This window comes from Xyrauchen texanus, chromosome 38, assembly GCF_025860055.1.
Source record: "Xyrauchen texanus isolate HMW12.3.18 chromosome 38, RBS_HiC_50CHRs, whole genome shotgun sequence".
Classification (NCBI taxonomy): domain Eukaryota; kingdom Metazoa; phylum Chordata; class Actinopteri; order Cypriniformes; family Catostomidae; genus Xyrauchen; species Xyrauchen texanus.
In genome coordinates, this window is record NC_068313.1 from 13,076,237 (window position 1) to 13,090,974 (window position 14,738).

The 14,738-nt window shown below is 43.7% G+C and overlaps 1 protein-coding gene across 1 annotated transcript in view; it reads right to left on the bottom strand.

The window, feature by feature from the left end:
• The window catches only part of LOC127632172 (sodium channel subunit beta-4-like), a 44,760-nt gene extending 30,931 nt beyond the window's left edge, over window positions 1–13,829 (bottom strand). Inside the window, exon 1 of the mRNA XM_052110762.1 lies at window positions 13,736–13,829. Coding sequence (XP_051966722.1) covers window positions 13,736–13,829 — 94 coding nt within the window. The remainder of the gene's footprint in view (window positions 1–13,735) is intronic.
• Between the last annotated feature and the right edge of the window lie 909 nt (window positions 13,830–14,738).

Genomic DNA, 14,738 nt, shown 5'->3' on the forward strand with positions numbered 1-14,738 from the left:
GTAAGGATTAAAGTGGTGCATATCTCCATCATTATTATGTAGTGAAATGTATAATGGTTGTTGTGCGCGACTGTTTCCATTATAAATTTCCCTACATCATTTATTTATCTTTCTACAGTATAAAGAAAGATAAATGACCAAAAATTTGATTATTTGTCTGAATAAAATTGTCCGCCATTAAAATCGTAATACAATGTCTTGTTATATTGTAAAGAATTAGCTTTAATAAGGGAATTATGATTTATTCACCTATCGTAGTAATATTATTCTCATGGCTTATTGAAAATAATATCACACACATGTTTTAGGTATAGGTAATCATGTGACAAGATTATTTATCAAAATATACCACAGTCAAATTATCTTTGAGTTCAAACAAACTTTATTGCTATTCTAAACATAAAAACGAATCTAACACGTTACATTACAAACATGAAACAAGTTGGTGAGTAAAGTGACAGAATGTGAAATAAATTAGCAGTATAGAGAAAATTAATTTTATGGAGTCTGTAGACGATGCCTTAAGAACCATTTATCCTTCTTCGAGTTGCAGAGGACGTGGAATAAGTAAGAGAGACTTGAAGAAGAGAGGAGACTGAAGACTTCTTCCTTGGTAGGAAATTTTGAGCTGAAACTGAACCAAATCAGAAGTGGCTTTTCAGAATCACATGGTCAAATGGTCTGTCTTTTTCACAGTTGATTTACAATCCTTTGTGTGGAGAATTCTTAAAAATGTCTTGCTTAAATAGAGCATGTTTAATCATGAACTTTTATATCTTGGATAGAACTGAATATATAAAAAATGTATTAACATAAACATTCCTGAAATGCAGAAAGAATTTCAATGATAGAAAACATGAAGTGTTTTATCCTGAATAGTTACCATTCTTAGTAAAAATTGCATGAATAAAACAAGCTTAAAGAGTATAATCATCGATTTGTCAGTTATAAGTGATTACAAATCACTACACATATTTTTTTCCCCTTTTTCTCCTAATTTGGCATGCCCAATTCCCAATGTGCTTTTAAGTCCTCGTTGTCACATAGTGATTCGCCTAAATCCTGGTGACAGAGGATACATCCCAACTTCCTCCGTGTCTGAGACTGTCAACCCACACATCTTATCACGTGGCTTGTTGAGCACATTGCCACGGAGACATAGCACGTGCTTCACGGCATCCACCACGGCATCCACGCGCCCCACCGAGAACAAACCACATTTGGTTTAGACATTTGTGTAACAACAAAATACAATTTTGGACCATTTTCCATTGTGGTACAGAGTTGCGCTATGGCAATGCATCCTTTTTTTAAATAAAAAAAAAAAGTCAAAAATTCTAAATGGTTCCATTTATGATTATTTTAGTACTTTTTTATTTCTTGCAAAAATGGTTTTCACACAGAGTAGCTAAGATAATTGTATTAATTTTTAGTTACATACACAAATAATATATATACATTATATATTGTGCTGTCCATTAAAAAGAAATAGCTCATGAGTGATTTGTTCGAGAATCGGACTACACTATATGTTTCGTGCAGTAAATACAAAAGAATCAGCTCATAAGTGTGCAGATTACTCCTATCTCATATGTAGTAACCGATTTCAGTTAGGATCTCATTCATTTGTCAGATATTAACTTGCTGATGATGTTAGTGTGTATTAAACACTCTGATTTTCCATTTTCTATTGGCAGGTTTTCAATCTTTGAAACAGTATTTAGCATTTGCTTTTCCTCAATTCTTATTCGCTCAGAACTGCCCCACGACCTCTAAAGCCATTACATTCTCTCTCTCTCTGTCCTTCTCGCCAATGTCCTTCCTGTTAACTTATATCTATCCAAACATTTTACATTTCATGCTTGTACCAGGTACCGTCACCAATGCTGCTTTGCTTTCCCCTTTATAGCCCACCTCCATAAGCATTCTCCATCTCTTCACCTCCTCTCTATACCGCTATTCACCCTATCTGCTTCTATTGGCCGTAATTCCCCTTAAGAGACTCTTAGAGTTCAGGCTGCAGAAAAAAGAGGGAGGGGCTACTGTTTACAGTAATGCGTCAGCCCTTTTCTTACTTAATGTACTGACTGCCGCATTGAGCTGAGATGGGGAGCACATCCTTCTGATCAGTTTTACCACAAGCCACTTTGTCAAGTGGTTTTCCATATTTATTGATGGATGACTTGCAAACAGATGGTGCAGGGTTTTTGTTGTTGTTGTTGTGTTTTTGGTTTTTTTATGGATGAGGCAGTGAGTCAAGTAGACTACGATAGGAAAAGAATATGGATGAGATCTCAATTGTTTCTTCTAAACAGCAATCAAATAGTTTTTTGCTTGCAGATAAAATGTAAATATTATAATCAGAAGTAAAAAAGTTCATAGGTACATCAAACTACATATTAAAAAAAAAATATCACCTTAGGCTTTATAAAATAAGAGGCCCAAAGCTCAAAGAAAATGACATTATTCTGTCATCAGTCTGATTCAGATAAAAACATGTAAATCTACACCCTACCTTCCTTTCAGGAACACTCCTGAGAATTAAACTAATTAAAGAAAACAGTTTTCTCCCATCACTCTGCCCTTCATAAGCATCTATCTCTCTCTTTCCCTTTTCAGGCCATCAATTTAGAGCCAATATCTCATTATCTCAGTCACTGACGAATCATTCACTTGACTATAAGTAAAGTTTCTCCTCATTGAGATGGCATAGAGTAAACAGTGAAAAATAAACAACTGTGAGAGGACAATCTGAAAAAGGCATAGAAGCCACTGTGTTTACACTCTTACTTAATTGAAAATTAAAGGTCCATATGGGAACAATACATGTATTTTAACAATAAAAAAAATCACTTTGTTGTCAGCAACCGCTTTTTATTGTATTGCTTTACTTGAAGACATAGTGTCATGACAACTTGAAAAAAATTGTACAAGATGCAAAATCATAAGACATTGTCTGGCTGGGTTCTTGTGAAATGATATGAGGTTTATTCCTATAGACCAACCAATCAACAGACAGAATTTGAAATTGATGCAATACAGCGTCACATTTTAGCTAGCCTGCTATCGAACACTTTTTTTAAGAAAGGAAATTTCTTTTTTAAGACAGATTACTACTCATTCCATATTTATTTTTGCAATAAAAATGAATGATGTGATGTTTGTCAATAACCTGCAAAACGCTTCCCTTGCATCGTTCTAATGTTTTCAGTTTTTTTTTCTCCCGATTTGGAATGACCAATACCCTATACTTAGTAGGTTACTCGCCTCAATCCGGGTGTTGCCTCCGCTTCTGACACAGTCAATGTGCACTTCTTATCACGTGGCTCATTCTGCGTGAAATCCGCGGAGACTCCGCATGTGGAGGCTCATGCTATTCTCCGTAATCCACGCACAAATTACAACATGCCCCATTGAGAGTAAGAACAACTAATTGCGACCAAAAGGAGGTTACTGTTACGAGTGCAGATGAAGGCAGACGTGGAGTGAGGATCTATATGCAGTGTTACTTTATTTGAAACAGTGAAAACTAAACAGACAAAACCAGAACAAAGGAAATACCCGCAATGGGGAAATAAAACAAAAACACGGAAAACATTGAAAGGTTGAACAGGCAGGATAAACATAGAAAGAGCACGGAAACAGGCGTCCACAAACATCAACGATCGACAAGGGAATGGAGAACAAACAGGGTTTATATACACTGGAGACGAACTACAATCAGGTGAGCACAATGACACAGGGCTGGCAGTGATGAGGGCCGGGGATCATGTGAAGTGTAGTTTTGGACAATGACAAGTGAAACCCAGGGCAGACAACAAGGGAATCGTGACATAACCCCCCCTCAAAGGAGCGGCTTCCAGACGCCTGGGAGGCAGAGCTGAGGGAGGCTCTGGAGGCGGAGCTGAAGGAGGCTCAGGAGGCGGAGCTGTGGGAGGCCCTGGAGGCGGAGCCGAGAAAGGCCTGGGAGGCGGAGCCAAGGGAGGTGGAACCATGGAAAGCCCTGGGGGCTCAGGAGGATGGGCCGAGGAAGGCTCAGGAGGCGGAGCTGAGGAAGGCGGCGCTGTAGGAGACTTTAGAGGCGGAGACCTGGAAGGCTCTGGAGGTGGAGTCGAGGGAGGAGGCGCCGTAGGAGGTTTCAGAGGCGGAGACCTGGATGGCTCTGAAGGCAGAGCCGAGGGAGGGGGTGCCGTAGGATGCTCTAGAGGCGGAGCCCTAGAAGGCTCTGGAGTCTCTGGGAGCAGAGCCGTAGGAGGCTCGGGAGTCTCTGGGAGAAGAGCCGTAGGAGGCTCGGGAGGCGGAGCCCTGGAAGGCTCAGGAGGCGGAGCCCTGGGTGGCTTGAGAGGCTCAAGAGGTGGAGCCCTGGAAGGCTCGAGAAACTTGAGAGGCGGAGCCCTGTTAGGCTCGAGGGGCGGAGCCCTGTTAGGCTCGAGGGGCGGAGCCCTGGAAGGCTCGAGAGGCGGAGCCCTGGAAGGCTTGAGAGGCGGAGCCCTGGGAGGCTCGAGAGACTTGAGAGGTGGAGCCCTGGGAGGCTCGAGAGGAGGAGCCCTGGAAGGCTCGGGAGGCTTGAGAGGCGGAGCTCTGGAAGGCTCGAGAGGCGGAGCCCTGGGAGGCTCGAGAGACTTGAGAGGCGGAGCCCTGGGAGGCTCGAGAGGAGGAGCCCTGGAAGCCACGAGAGGAGGAGCCCTGGAAGACTCGAGAGTTGAGAGGCGGAGCCCTGGAAGGCTCGAGAGGAGGAGCCCTGGAAGGCTCGGGAGGCTCAAGAGGCGGAGCCCTGGAAGGCTCGAGAGACTTGAGAGGCGGAGCCCTGGGAGGCTCGAGAGGAGGAGCCCTGGAAGCTACGAGAGGAGGAGCCCTGGAAGACTCGAGAGATTTGAGAGGCGGAGCCCTGGAAGGCTCAGGAGGCGGAACCCTGTGTGGCTTGAGAGGCTCAAGAGGTGGAGCCCCAGAAGGCTCGAGAAACTTGAGAGGCGGAGCCCTGTTAGGCTCGAGGGGCGGAGCCCTGTTAGGCTCGAGGGGCGGAGCCCTGGAAGGCTCGGGAGGCTCGAGAGGCGGAGCCCTGGGAGGCTTGAGAGGCGGAGCCCTGGGAGGCTCGAGAGACTTGAGAGGCGGAGCCCTGGGAGGCTCGAGAGGAGGAGCCCTGGAAGGCTCGGGAGGCTCGAGAGGCAGAGCTCTGGAAGGCTCGAGAGGCGGAGCCCTGGGAGGCTCGAGAGACTTGAGAGGCAGAGCCCTGGGAGGCTCGAGAGGAGGAGCCCTGGAAGCCACGAGAGGAGCAGCCCTGGAAGACTCGAGAGATTTGAGAGGCGGAGCCCTGGAAGGCTCGAGAGGAGGAGCCCTGGAAGGCTCGGGAGGCTCAAGAGGCAGAGCCCTGGGAGGCTCGAGAGGAGGAGCCCTGGAAGCCACGAGAGGAGGAGCCCTGGAAGACTCGAGAGATTTGAGAGGCGGAGCCCTGGAAGGCTCGAGAGGAGGAGCCCTGGAAGGCTCTGGAGGCTCAAGAGGCGGAGCCCTGGAAGGCTCGAGAGACTTGAGAGGCGGAGCCCTGGGAGGCTCGAGAGGAGGAGCCCTGGAAGACTCGAGAGACTTGAGAGGCGGAGCCCTGGGAGGCGGAGCCCTAGAAGGCTCGGGAGGCTCAAGAGGAGGAGCCCTGGGAGGCTCGAGAGACTTGAGAGGCGGAGCCCTGGGAGGCTCAGGAGGCTCGAGGGGCGCTGGCTCTTGGACGGTCATGGCTATTGGCGCTGGCTCTTTGACGGTCGAGGCTACAGGTGCTGGCTCTGGGACGGTCGAGGCTGCAGGTGCTGGCTCACTGACGTTCGGGGCTGCAGGTGCTGGCTCACTGACGTTCGGGGCTGCAGGCATTGGCTGGTTGGCCGTGGTTGGCGGAGGCTGGAGAGCAGAGGCCTTTCTTCTCCTCCTCCTCCGGGCGGACGAAGTTGGCAGCGCTGGCTCATTGCTCAAGGCAGGTTTGGGGGTTGGCTTGCTGGCAGGTGGAGCAGGCGAAACAGGTCGAGCCATGGACGACTGGAGGGTCACCACTGTGGGAGGAGAGGCAGGATCCTCCTCCACTACATCCACAGTGTATGGTGAGCCACATGCCAGCAGCGTCTCCTCCACAAAATCGTGGAGCGTCCAGCCGCGCGTTGCCGGTGGCAACCGCTCCTTGAGCGAACCAGCCAGGCCGGCCCGGAAGAACACCACCAGGGAGGAGTCAGGGAAGTCAGTGGCACTCGCTATGTCCAGGAAGTCCCTAACGTGATCCTCCACCGGGCGGCTTCCTTGCCTCAAATCTAGGAGGCGGCAGCTTGCCCGAAGAACTGCTAGATCCATTGTGGGTCGATCGTTCTGTTACGAGTGCAGATGAAGGCAGATGTGGAGTGAGGATCTATATGCAGTGTTACTTTATTTGAAACAGTGAAAACCAAACAGACAAAACCAGAACAAAGGAAATACCCGCAATGGGGAAATAAAACAAAAACACGGAAAACATTGAAAGGTTGAACAGGCAGGATAAACATGGAAAGAGCACGGAAACAGGCGTCCACAAACATCAACGATCGACAAGGGAATGGAGAACAAACAGGGTTTATATACACTGGAGACATGATGATGACAAACTACAATCAGGTGAGCACAATGACACAGGGCTGGCAGTGATGAGGGCCGGGGATCATGGGAAGTGTAGTTTTGGACAAAGACAAGTGAAACCCAGGGCAGACAACAAGGGAATCGTGACAGTTACCCCATGTGACTCTACCCTCCCTAGCAACAATGCAAATTTGTTTGCTTATGAGACCTAGCTGGAGTCACTCAGCACACCCTGGATTCAAACTCACGACGTCAGGTGTGGTAGTCAGCGTCAATACTCGCTGAGCTACCCATGCCCCTTTTTTAATATTATCAAAATAATGGATATAAGGGTTAGGGTTTGGTAAGGGATTACACTTTATGGATAGGTTTAGGTTTGAGAAAGGGGTTGTAATACCATTGATCGTTGGTTCGTTTATTTTTCTCTATGGGAGTAAAATTTGTATGCTTTTGTACAGGCCATCTCATACTTTTATTACAACTTGTCATGAGACCAGTTTTGTTGCTGAACACAAACATGGTATGTTGTATCATTTCCATGACGACCATAAACCTCAGCATCCGAGCAACTACTAAACATAACCAAAGGTATAAGGCAAACGAATATTAAGCAATGCATGTTGTCATGTTTAGGTAAATAGGTAATTAATTATTATTATTATTTTTATTATTTATTTATTTAGTTTTTCTCTTTGCTGATATATGATGATATACTATGATGACGTCATCTATGGTCAAATGTGTATGGTAAAAATGTATTTTTGACAAATATGTTAGTGAAGGCCGATACTGAGAAAGAAGATGTTGATCATTTACTGTTAAGATTTTTCCACAGGTGTCTGCCTGGACCTTTTTGTTTTTGGTTCATTTGGTTCACATATGATATATATTTTATTGTAGCATCAAGAGTTTTAGTATAAACATTTCAGTTTAAGTGACAGTTTGCTGATTATTTTAGGAAAGCATGTCTTCTTTTTCTCATCTCTTTCAATTGTATAGTTTCTGAACAGTTGATGGGGCACTGGGTGTATAAAGGAAGCTACAAGAACTGACACATTTTGGAAGATTACCTAAGCATTGTAAACAGTGCAGTTTATAGTTTAATATATTAAATGGAACCATGTCTCAGAAACAGCCTGTGACATCATCAGCTATTTTTTACAAATTGCAGAGCAGACAGTTCTTGATGTTGGATTAAAGCAAAGTACCTTTATGGCAAGTCAGTTCAGTAAAAAGCTAGATGAATAGAACAACACTGAAATCTCCAAAACAGCTGACTGCCAGTGTTGGGTAAGTTACTAAGTAATTAAGTGCTAACTACTAATTACATCTTCTACCGTGTAATTAAATCACTGTACTAATTACTCTGTATGAAATGTAATTGCCTTACTTATTACTAATTACTTTCTAAAACACTTATCAACCTTGACCAGATGAAAAATATGAGGATAGACATGAAACTGTTCTTTTAATTCTTTCAAATAAATCATATAAAATCAAATAAATAATTCATGAACTGGCCAAAGAATTTAAGGGGGCAGCGTTAAATTCATTATTGTTTTATATAGAATTATTCTATAGTCTATACAGCATTTAACGCAATTACATCAGAAGTAATTGTAATTATTTTACTGAATATTAAGAGTAATCCCTTTACTGTTTTCAATAAGAAGTTATTTAATAACAGTAATTAATTACTTAGTAATGCATTACACCCAACACTGTTGACTAGGTATATTTCAAGCATATAAATATATTATCATAAAACATGGTATCACATTGATTCTTTAGCTTAAATTAGGCAATAAATAAATAATTACAGGTTGTGCATGCTGGCTGTCATGTTTAGATGTGTTTTTGTTCATGTTTTGATTTCATGTCTTTTGTTTTGATAAGTCTAGTTCCTGTTTCATGTCATGTGATGTCCTGTTTTCCCTACATGTTCATGTGTCTTGTTTTCATTTGTTTAGTTTCATTGTCTTATTATCTTGTTTAGTGTTCTGTTTGATCATTGGTTTATGTTCCCCCATGTCATGTATTTAAGCCCTCATGTTTACCATTGTCCTTTGTCTAGTATTGATATTTGTAAGTGTAACTTTGTTGTTTTGTTCATGTCATGCCATGCCAAGTAATGTCTAGTCAAGTCTAGTTCAAGTCAAGTTTATGTTTATGTCTAGTTCTCGTTTATTGTTAGGGTTTTTGGTTTCACGTTTATTTATATAAACTGCTCTTGTGTTCTTCACTCCTTCATCATCGTCTTCGTCCTTGGCAGCATCGCTACATAATACTTGACCTTCACAATGGACCCAGCAGATCAGCTTCTGAGCCTCTGTCAGGGGAGTCATCCCTTGGAGGTTTATGTTGAGGATTTTGTGCCTTAGCCTGTCAGGTGGCCCAGAAGAATATTTTAGGCTGGGAGGAGGCGGATACCAAGCCAGAGTTCCTCGAAATGGCCGCCGCCAAGTCAGAGTTTCACGTCATGGCCGCCAAGCCAGAGTTTCACGTCATGGCTGCCAAGCCGGAGTTTCACGTCATGGCCGCCAAGCCAGAGTTCCTCGACATGACCGCCGCATAGCCAGAGTTTCACGTCATGGCCGCCAAGCCAGAGTTTCACGTCATGGCTGCCAAGCCAGAGTTTCACGTCATGGCCGCCAAGCCAGAGTGTCACGTTATGGCCGCCAAGTCAGAGTTTCACTTCATGGCCGCCAAGCCAGAGTGTCACGTCATGGCCGCCAAGTCAGAGTTTCACTTCATGGCTGCCAAGCCAGAGTTTCACGTCATGGCCGCCAAGCCAGAGTTTCACGTCATGGCCGCCAAGCCAGAGTTTCACGTCATGGCCGCCAAGCCAGAGTGTCACGTTATGGCCGCCAAGTCAGAGTGTCACGTCATGGCCGCCAAGTCAGAGTTTCACTTCATGGCTGCCAAGCCAGAGTTTCATGTCATGGCTGTCAAGTCAACATCCCATGCCACGGCCAACGAGCCAACGCCCACGCTTGCCATGGCCAACGAGCTGGAAGCCTCGTCTGTCCCAGAGCCTGCTCCGCCAACTTCGGCCTCACGGAGGAGGGGGAGGAGAAAGGATTTCATCTCTGCGTCTCAGCCTGTGTTCATGACCACAGAGGTCATTCCCGAGACTCTGTCCATGCCCATGCCCCAGACTGCTCCATGCCATGTCACAGCCGAACCGCAGTCTGCTCCATGCCATGTGTCAATCAAACCCCAGACTGCTCCATGCCATGTCACAAGCAAAACTCTGTTCAACGGTCCAGGCTCGCCTCTGCTCACCGGTCCAGATTGTGAATGAAGTAGTTACAATAATTTATGTCTTTGAAATGTATTTTCAGGCTATTTGTCACATCTCTTTAAAAATGTAAATGCCCCCTATTCCAGTCTTATGGGGGGCCTGCACCACTTGAGGTTGGGAGGGGGGTTAGTTACACACATTTGTGCTCACTGACTTTTTATAGAGGGCTATTCGTATCCACTATCCTGTTTATTACAGAATGCAAAGGAAGAACAGTGTGTCCTTTAATTTCTTTAATTAGTAGAATTAGCTGTATTGAACACTATACTGGGACCAGCTTCCTTTATACAGAAATATAATATGATGCAATTATGATGCAAAATCTAATGAATTACTTTAGTTATAGAATTAAGTTTCTATAGAGTTGAAGTTATTAAATGGGATGTGTGTAATTTTTTTTATGTTAAAATATGTTCTCTAATCCTAGCATAAAATGCAGAGACAAGTCATTGATAGTCTGATGACTCTGAAAAGTGAAAACACCATGACTCTTTAAGTACTATGGTGTATGTACTGGTGGTAGTAAACAAGTTAACCTTGAGTCTCCTAAGGCATAATTCTGCATTGTTTTTTATATACATATTTTTTTTAAATGTATATTCATTCAGAAACAGAGACATTTTGTGTAATCATACCACAAGACATCATAGTGAAGTGTGTGTGACATTATTACCACCCTCTCTGTCATAATTGTGATTTGCCTTTAAGTGGTGCACCCTCTCATAATCTGAAGGATGTGCCGTGAACATACAGCAATATGTCATACCTCCCAGAATCCACTGGGACCTTTGCAGAAGATGCATATTAACCCACGGAGTTCTAGCTATGAAGGAGAAAGTGAAGGAAAAAATTACCCATTTTATTGGCCTCTAATTCACCTTCACAAGCAGTAAAGGGAAAGGTGGGGCTCGGTTGGAAGAATAATGCCCTCTTGCTCAAAAATAATTAATATAATTCAACTGAGAAATTCAGCCAAAGTGCTGAGCTTAGCAGAGCTGGTGTACCGTGTGACTCAAGAGTCACACAGCCCAATATATCATAAAGACACTCTGAGCATGAACCCCTAATCCCGCAAAATAACATACCACAGCTAGTGTAAAGCAATCAAACAATTTCAGCAAAGCAATTAACATTCACAGCCAGGACAGACTTTGCATGATATACTGTATGTGTAAATGTTTCTTCTTAAAGAGTCAATGCAGAGATGTAGAAGATCTCAGGAAGAACGCTTTTATAGAAGCTAGGGCTGTGAATCTATTAAAAAATGTTAACTAATTACTTGCACAGTTTTCTGTGATTAATCATGATTAATCGTTATTAAATTATGGTACATGATACATTAAAACAAACAATATAAATATATTTACTTTATACTTGTATGCATGAAATTGGTTAGTCATCATTTATATAAATTTTTTAAATATGTACATGGTAAAATGTTCAGGTTATTATGAACATTATTTTTACAGGTAATTATCTTTGATACAAGTAGATGTATACATGCCATATAATCAGTGGACATGTGCAGTTGTTCAGTGGACATTTTTAGCAGCAGGATCAAATGGGCAGATTCAATTCATTTCAAACTTTATTGGCAAGAGAATCTTAAGTGCACATTGCCAATGCATTATTAGACACTGTACTACATATAGAGATGAAACATATTAAAAGTATAACTATTATTTTCTCTGGCTGCCGTTCAGCCTCTACAAGTACTGTAAACCTGGTTGCAGATCACCAGCACACGCTGGGTCTCGCTCGGGCGGTTTCACTTTTGAGAGTAGTTCAGATGACAGTATAAGTAAGCATTTTGAGCCAATATTTACATGTAAAAAAAAAAGGAAAAGAAATTAACACGTTAAATTTCCCAGCACTAATTAAAACCAACTTTCAAGATTAGGAGAATCAAATATATGTTTTTAAGAACCAGTCATTGAAAACCTGCACACTGATACTGTCAGGATCCTGTCACTCTGACAGTCTGGCTTTTTGTGTGACAGGGTCGTGACATCATTGTTCTGTGTATGTCTTGTGTTTTGCCTTCTGTCTTCCTGTGAGCAAAGGCTTCAGTTGTGGTTTTCCTGCTGTGCGCTCTTCGGTCGGTCTCGATTCTCGTGGAGCATGGGGTCTGGATCCTGACTTCCCTGTCTGGTAAAGTTTCGGTTTTGGTGTTGGGATCCAGACACTTATGTTCCATTTCTTGTCTTGTATTGGCGTGAGTGCATTGCGTTTATGTCACCTTGGCAGGATGCTCTCAATAATCAGTCAATAAGCTGTGTCTGTCTCTCCTGATCTTGGACACCCTTTGGGCTCACTTTCCTCTGCGTGCCCGGGTCGCGAGCTGTCTTCACGTTGTGCTGAGGTTCGGTCACTTCAGTCTGAGGAGTCGGGTTTGTGTGTGTACAAACTCTTGACAGGTGTCTTGTTTCGTGTTGTCGCCTGTTCCGTGCATCGCATGGTGTTTGCCTCACGATGTACGCTCAGGCTTTGTCTTGTGTGAGAATGTACGTCATTGCTTTATTAGTGTTGCCGTGCATTTTCTCGTCTTATTTGTCCGATGGCATGAGTGCATATTGCCTTATTGTCTTTAAGATGTGCGCACATGACATTTTTGAGAGCACGTGGTTTTGTTTTGTTTCTGTTTGCCTCGTGTCTTTCAGTCTGAGTCATACCCCCCCCTTGTTAGCCCATTATTAGTTAATTAGTTACACCTGCCCTCCTTATTAACCTGTTTGATTTTTATCCCTATTTTAGTCTCCTCGTGTGTGCTGTCCTGTGCCAGTTTGTCTTGTTTCATGTCCATGTCGGTATTGTTTCTAGTCCCTGTTCCTAGTCGGTTACGTTCAGTCCTGTATCCAGTTCGTCTGCCCCAGCCCAGCTTAAGTGGGCTTCCACCTTGGACTGTGTTTTCCCCTACAGGGTAGTTTATGTTTGGTTTTGTTCCATTTTTGTATTAATAAAGCTTTTGCTTTTTGCGCTGCGTTTGGGTCCTGCCTCAACTGATTCGTGACAGATAAAAAAAAAAAAAACGTCTTAGAAGATTTCATCAAGTTATTCTCTAACAATGATGTCTAAACAGTAATAGCCTAAATAACAGTCACATTGGGTGGACATGTCCCCCTCAAAGTATATTGTAATTATGGCAAGTGTTTTAAGAGTGGCATAAATATATAGTAGCTTGAAGGGAAATTAAAAAGAAAAGGTGAATCACTGGAGTATTGTTCTCACAAACAGATCTCTGAATAGATGCGCTTACAGGAGGTGAATACATTTAATAACACGTCAACTTAGATAAACCAAAATGCCAAAGTGGGACTGATGTCACTGTGAGTATCGAACGATAAAATGTCTTGCTCATTCATATATGCATTAGTCATGCACCAATATTCCTAATACTTCTGCAGGACTACAAAGCTCCAGCTGTATTAACCGAAGAGATAAGAGCTCAAGACAATTATGCCCTCTTGTTATACACTGTTATACCAGTTGGCTGCTGCCGGTTGCTGTCCCATTAACTGTTAAAGTGCTAACACCACATTGCATGATTTATTTTCCTCAATCAATATTCTTTTTGACCAAAGGTAGGGTCAGGAACCTTGACCGCCCAAACTGTATCTTCTCCAGACATAGAAAGCTGAGACTAATTGACGCTGACATAGTAACAAGTAAATGCCCGTGCTTGTTTGGACACCTTCAGTTTGTGCAAGCAATGCACACAATGCAGCATATTGCCAGCCACCCCACTAGGAAAAGGTAGGAATGGGTGCCTGAGTAGTAAACAGCTAGAGGGAGGTGTAAGGTATAAGAGACGAGAAAGCGAAAGTAGAGGAATGTTTGTAAGAGACTTACCGAGCAGAAGAGTGACGACCAGACCTGCATGAAATACATCACCGGATTGAGCACATCTGTGCGGAATTGGTCTTCTACCTAGTTGCAAATCCATCTCAGACTGTCTGCTCACTTGTCCGCCAATGGTCTGTATGTCTGCTTGTTTCCTGGGTGTCTGTGTTTCTGTCTCAGGCAGGATGGTTCTGAGAGAATGGTGTTGAGGGGCCACACAAGACTAAGCACGGTGCACAAAATCAAAACAGGATTGTGGACTAGACAAGCTTGAGAAGTCTTGCAGATAGTGCCTCCCTGTTCTCTATCCTCCTTTGCAGTCTGTCCCAAAGAGGGAGGGCAAGGCAGAGCGTACTAGAGGCAGCACCAGATCCTTTGCTGTTTCTCTTTTAATCAGTGGCTCTCAGTTGCTGGCAGTGTCTTGCTGATACTCTGCATCACTCAGCATGTGTAGACGCAGGGTACGCTGGATTCATTCAGCTATAGCTGCAGCATAAAGCTCTGCTTTAAGTCTGGAAAAGAGGCTGTTAGTTTTACCCATAAATAGGTGCCGCATGCTGGGATGATTGGCCAGAGGAGGGGTAGAGAGGGTGGGTGCTGTGTGCTGTGTGCCTGTAGCCGGCGCAGGAAAGAATGAGCCACTGCAGAGGCGGGAGAGAAAGACGGAGGGAATAAAGCGTGGGGGGGTGGATGCATGTGAGAGTGTGTGTTGTAAGGAGGGGTTGAATTTTAGACTAATCACATCTATGAAGATCATAAACACTTCAGGATAGGCATGTAAGAGTGTCCCATTATAGACCATGCCTCAACAGTAGAGTGCATAGCTGTCAAATTAACAAGTATAGTATAGTGCAGATAATTTGGTTTTAGACGAATTTGGTGAGAAACGTATACGTTCGTATTGATATCTAGTGTTGATTGCAGTCTTTGGGAACATTGTTGAGATCTTTTCAGAAACTCTAGCGTAGATGCATGTGAGATTATGGAGGTTTGAGGAGAAAAATCTGACATG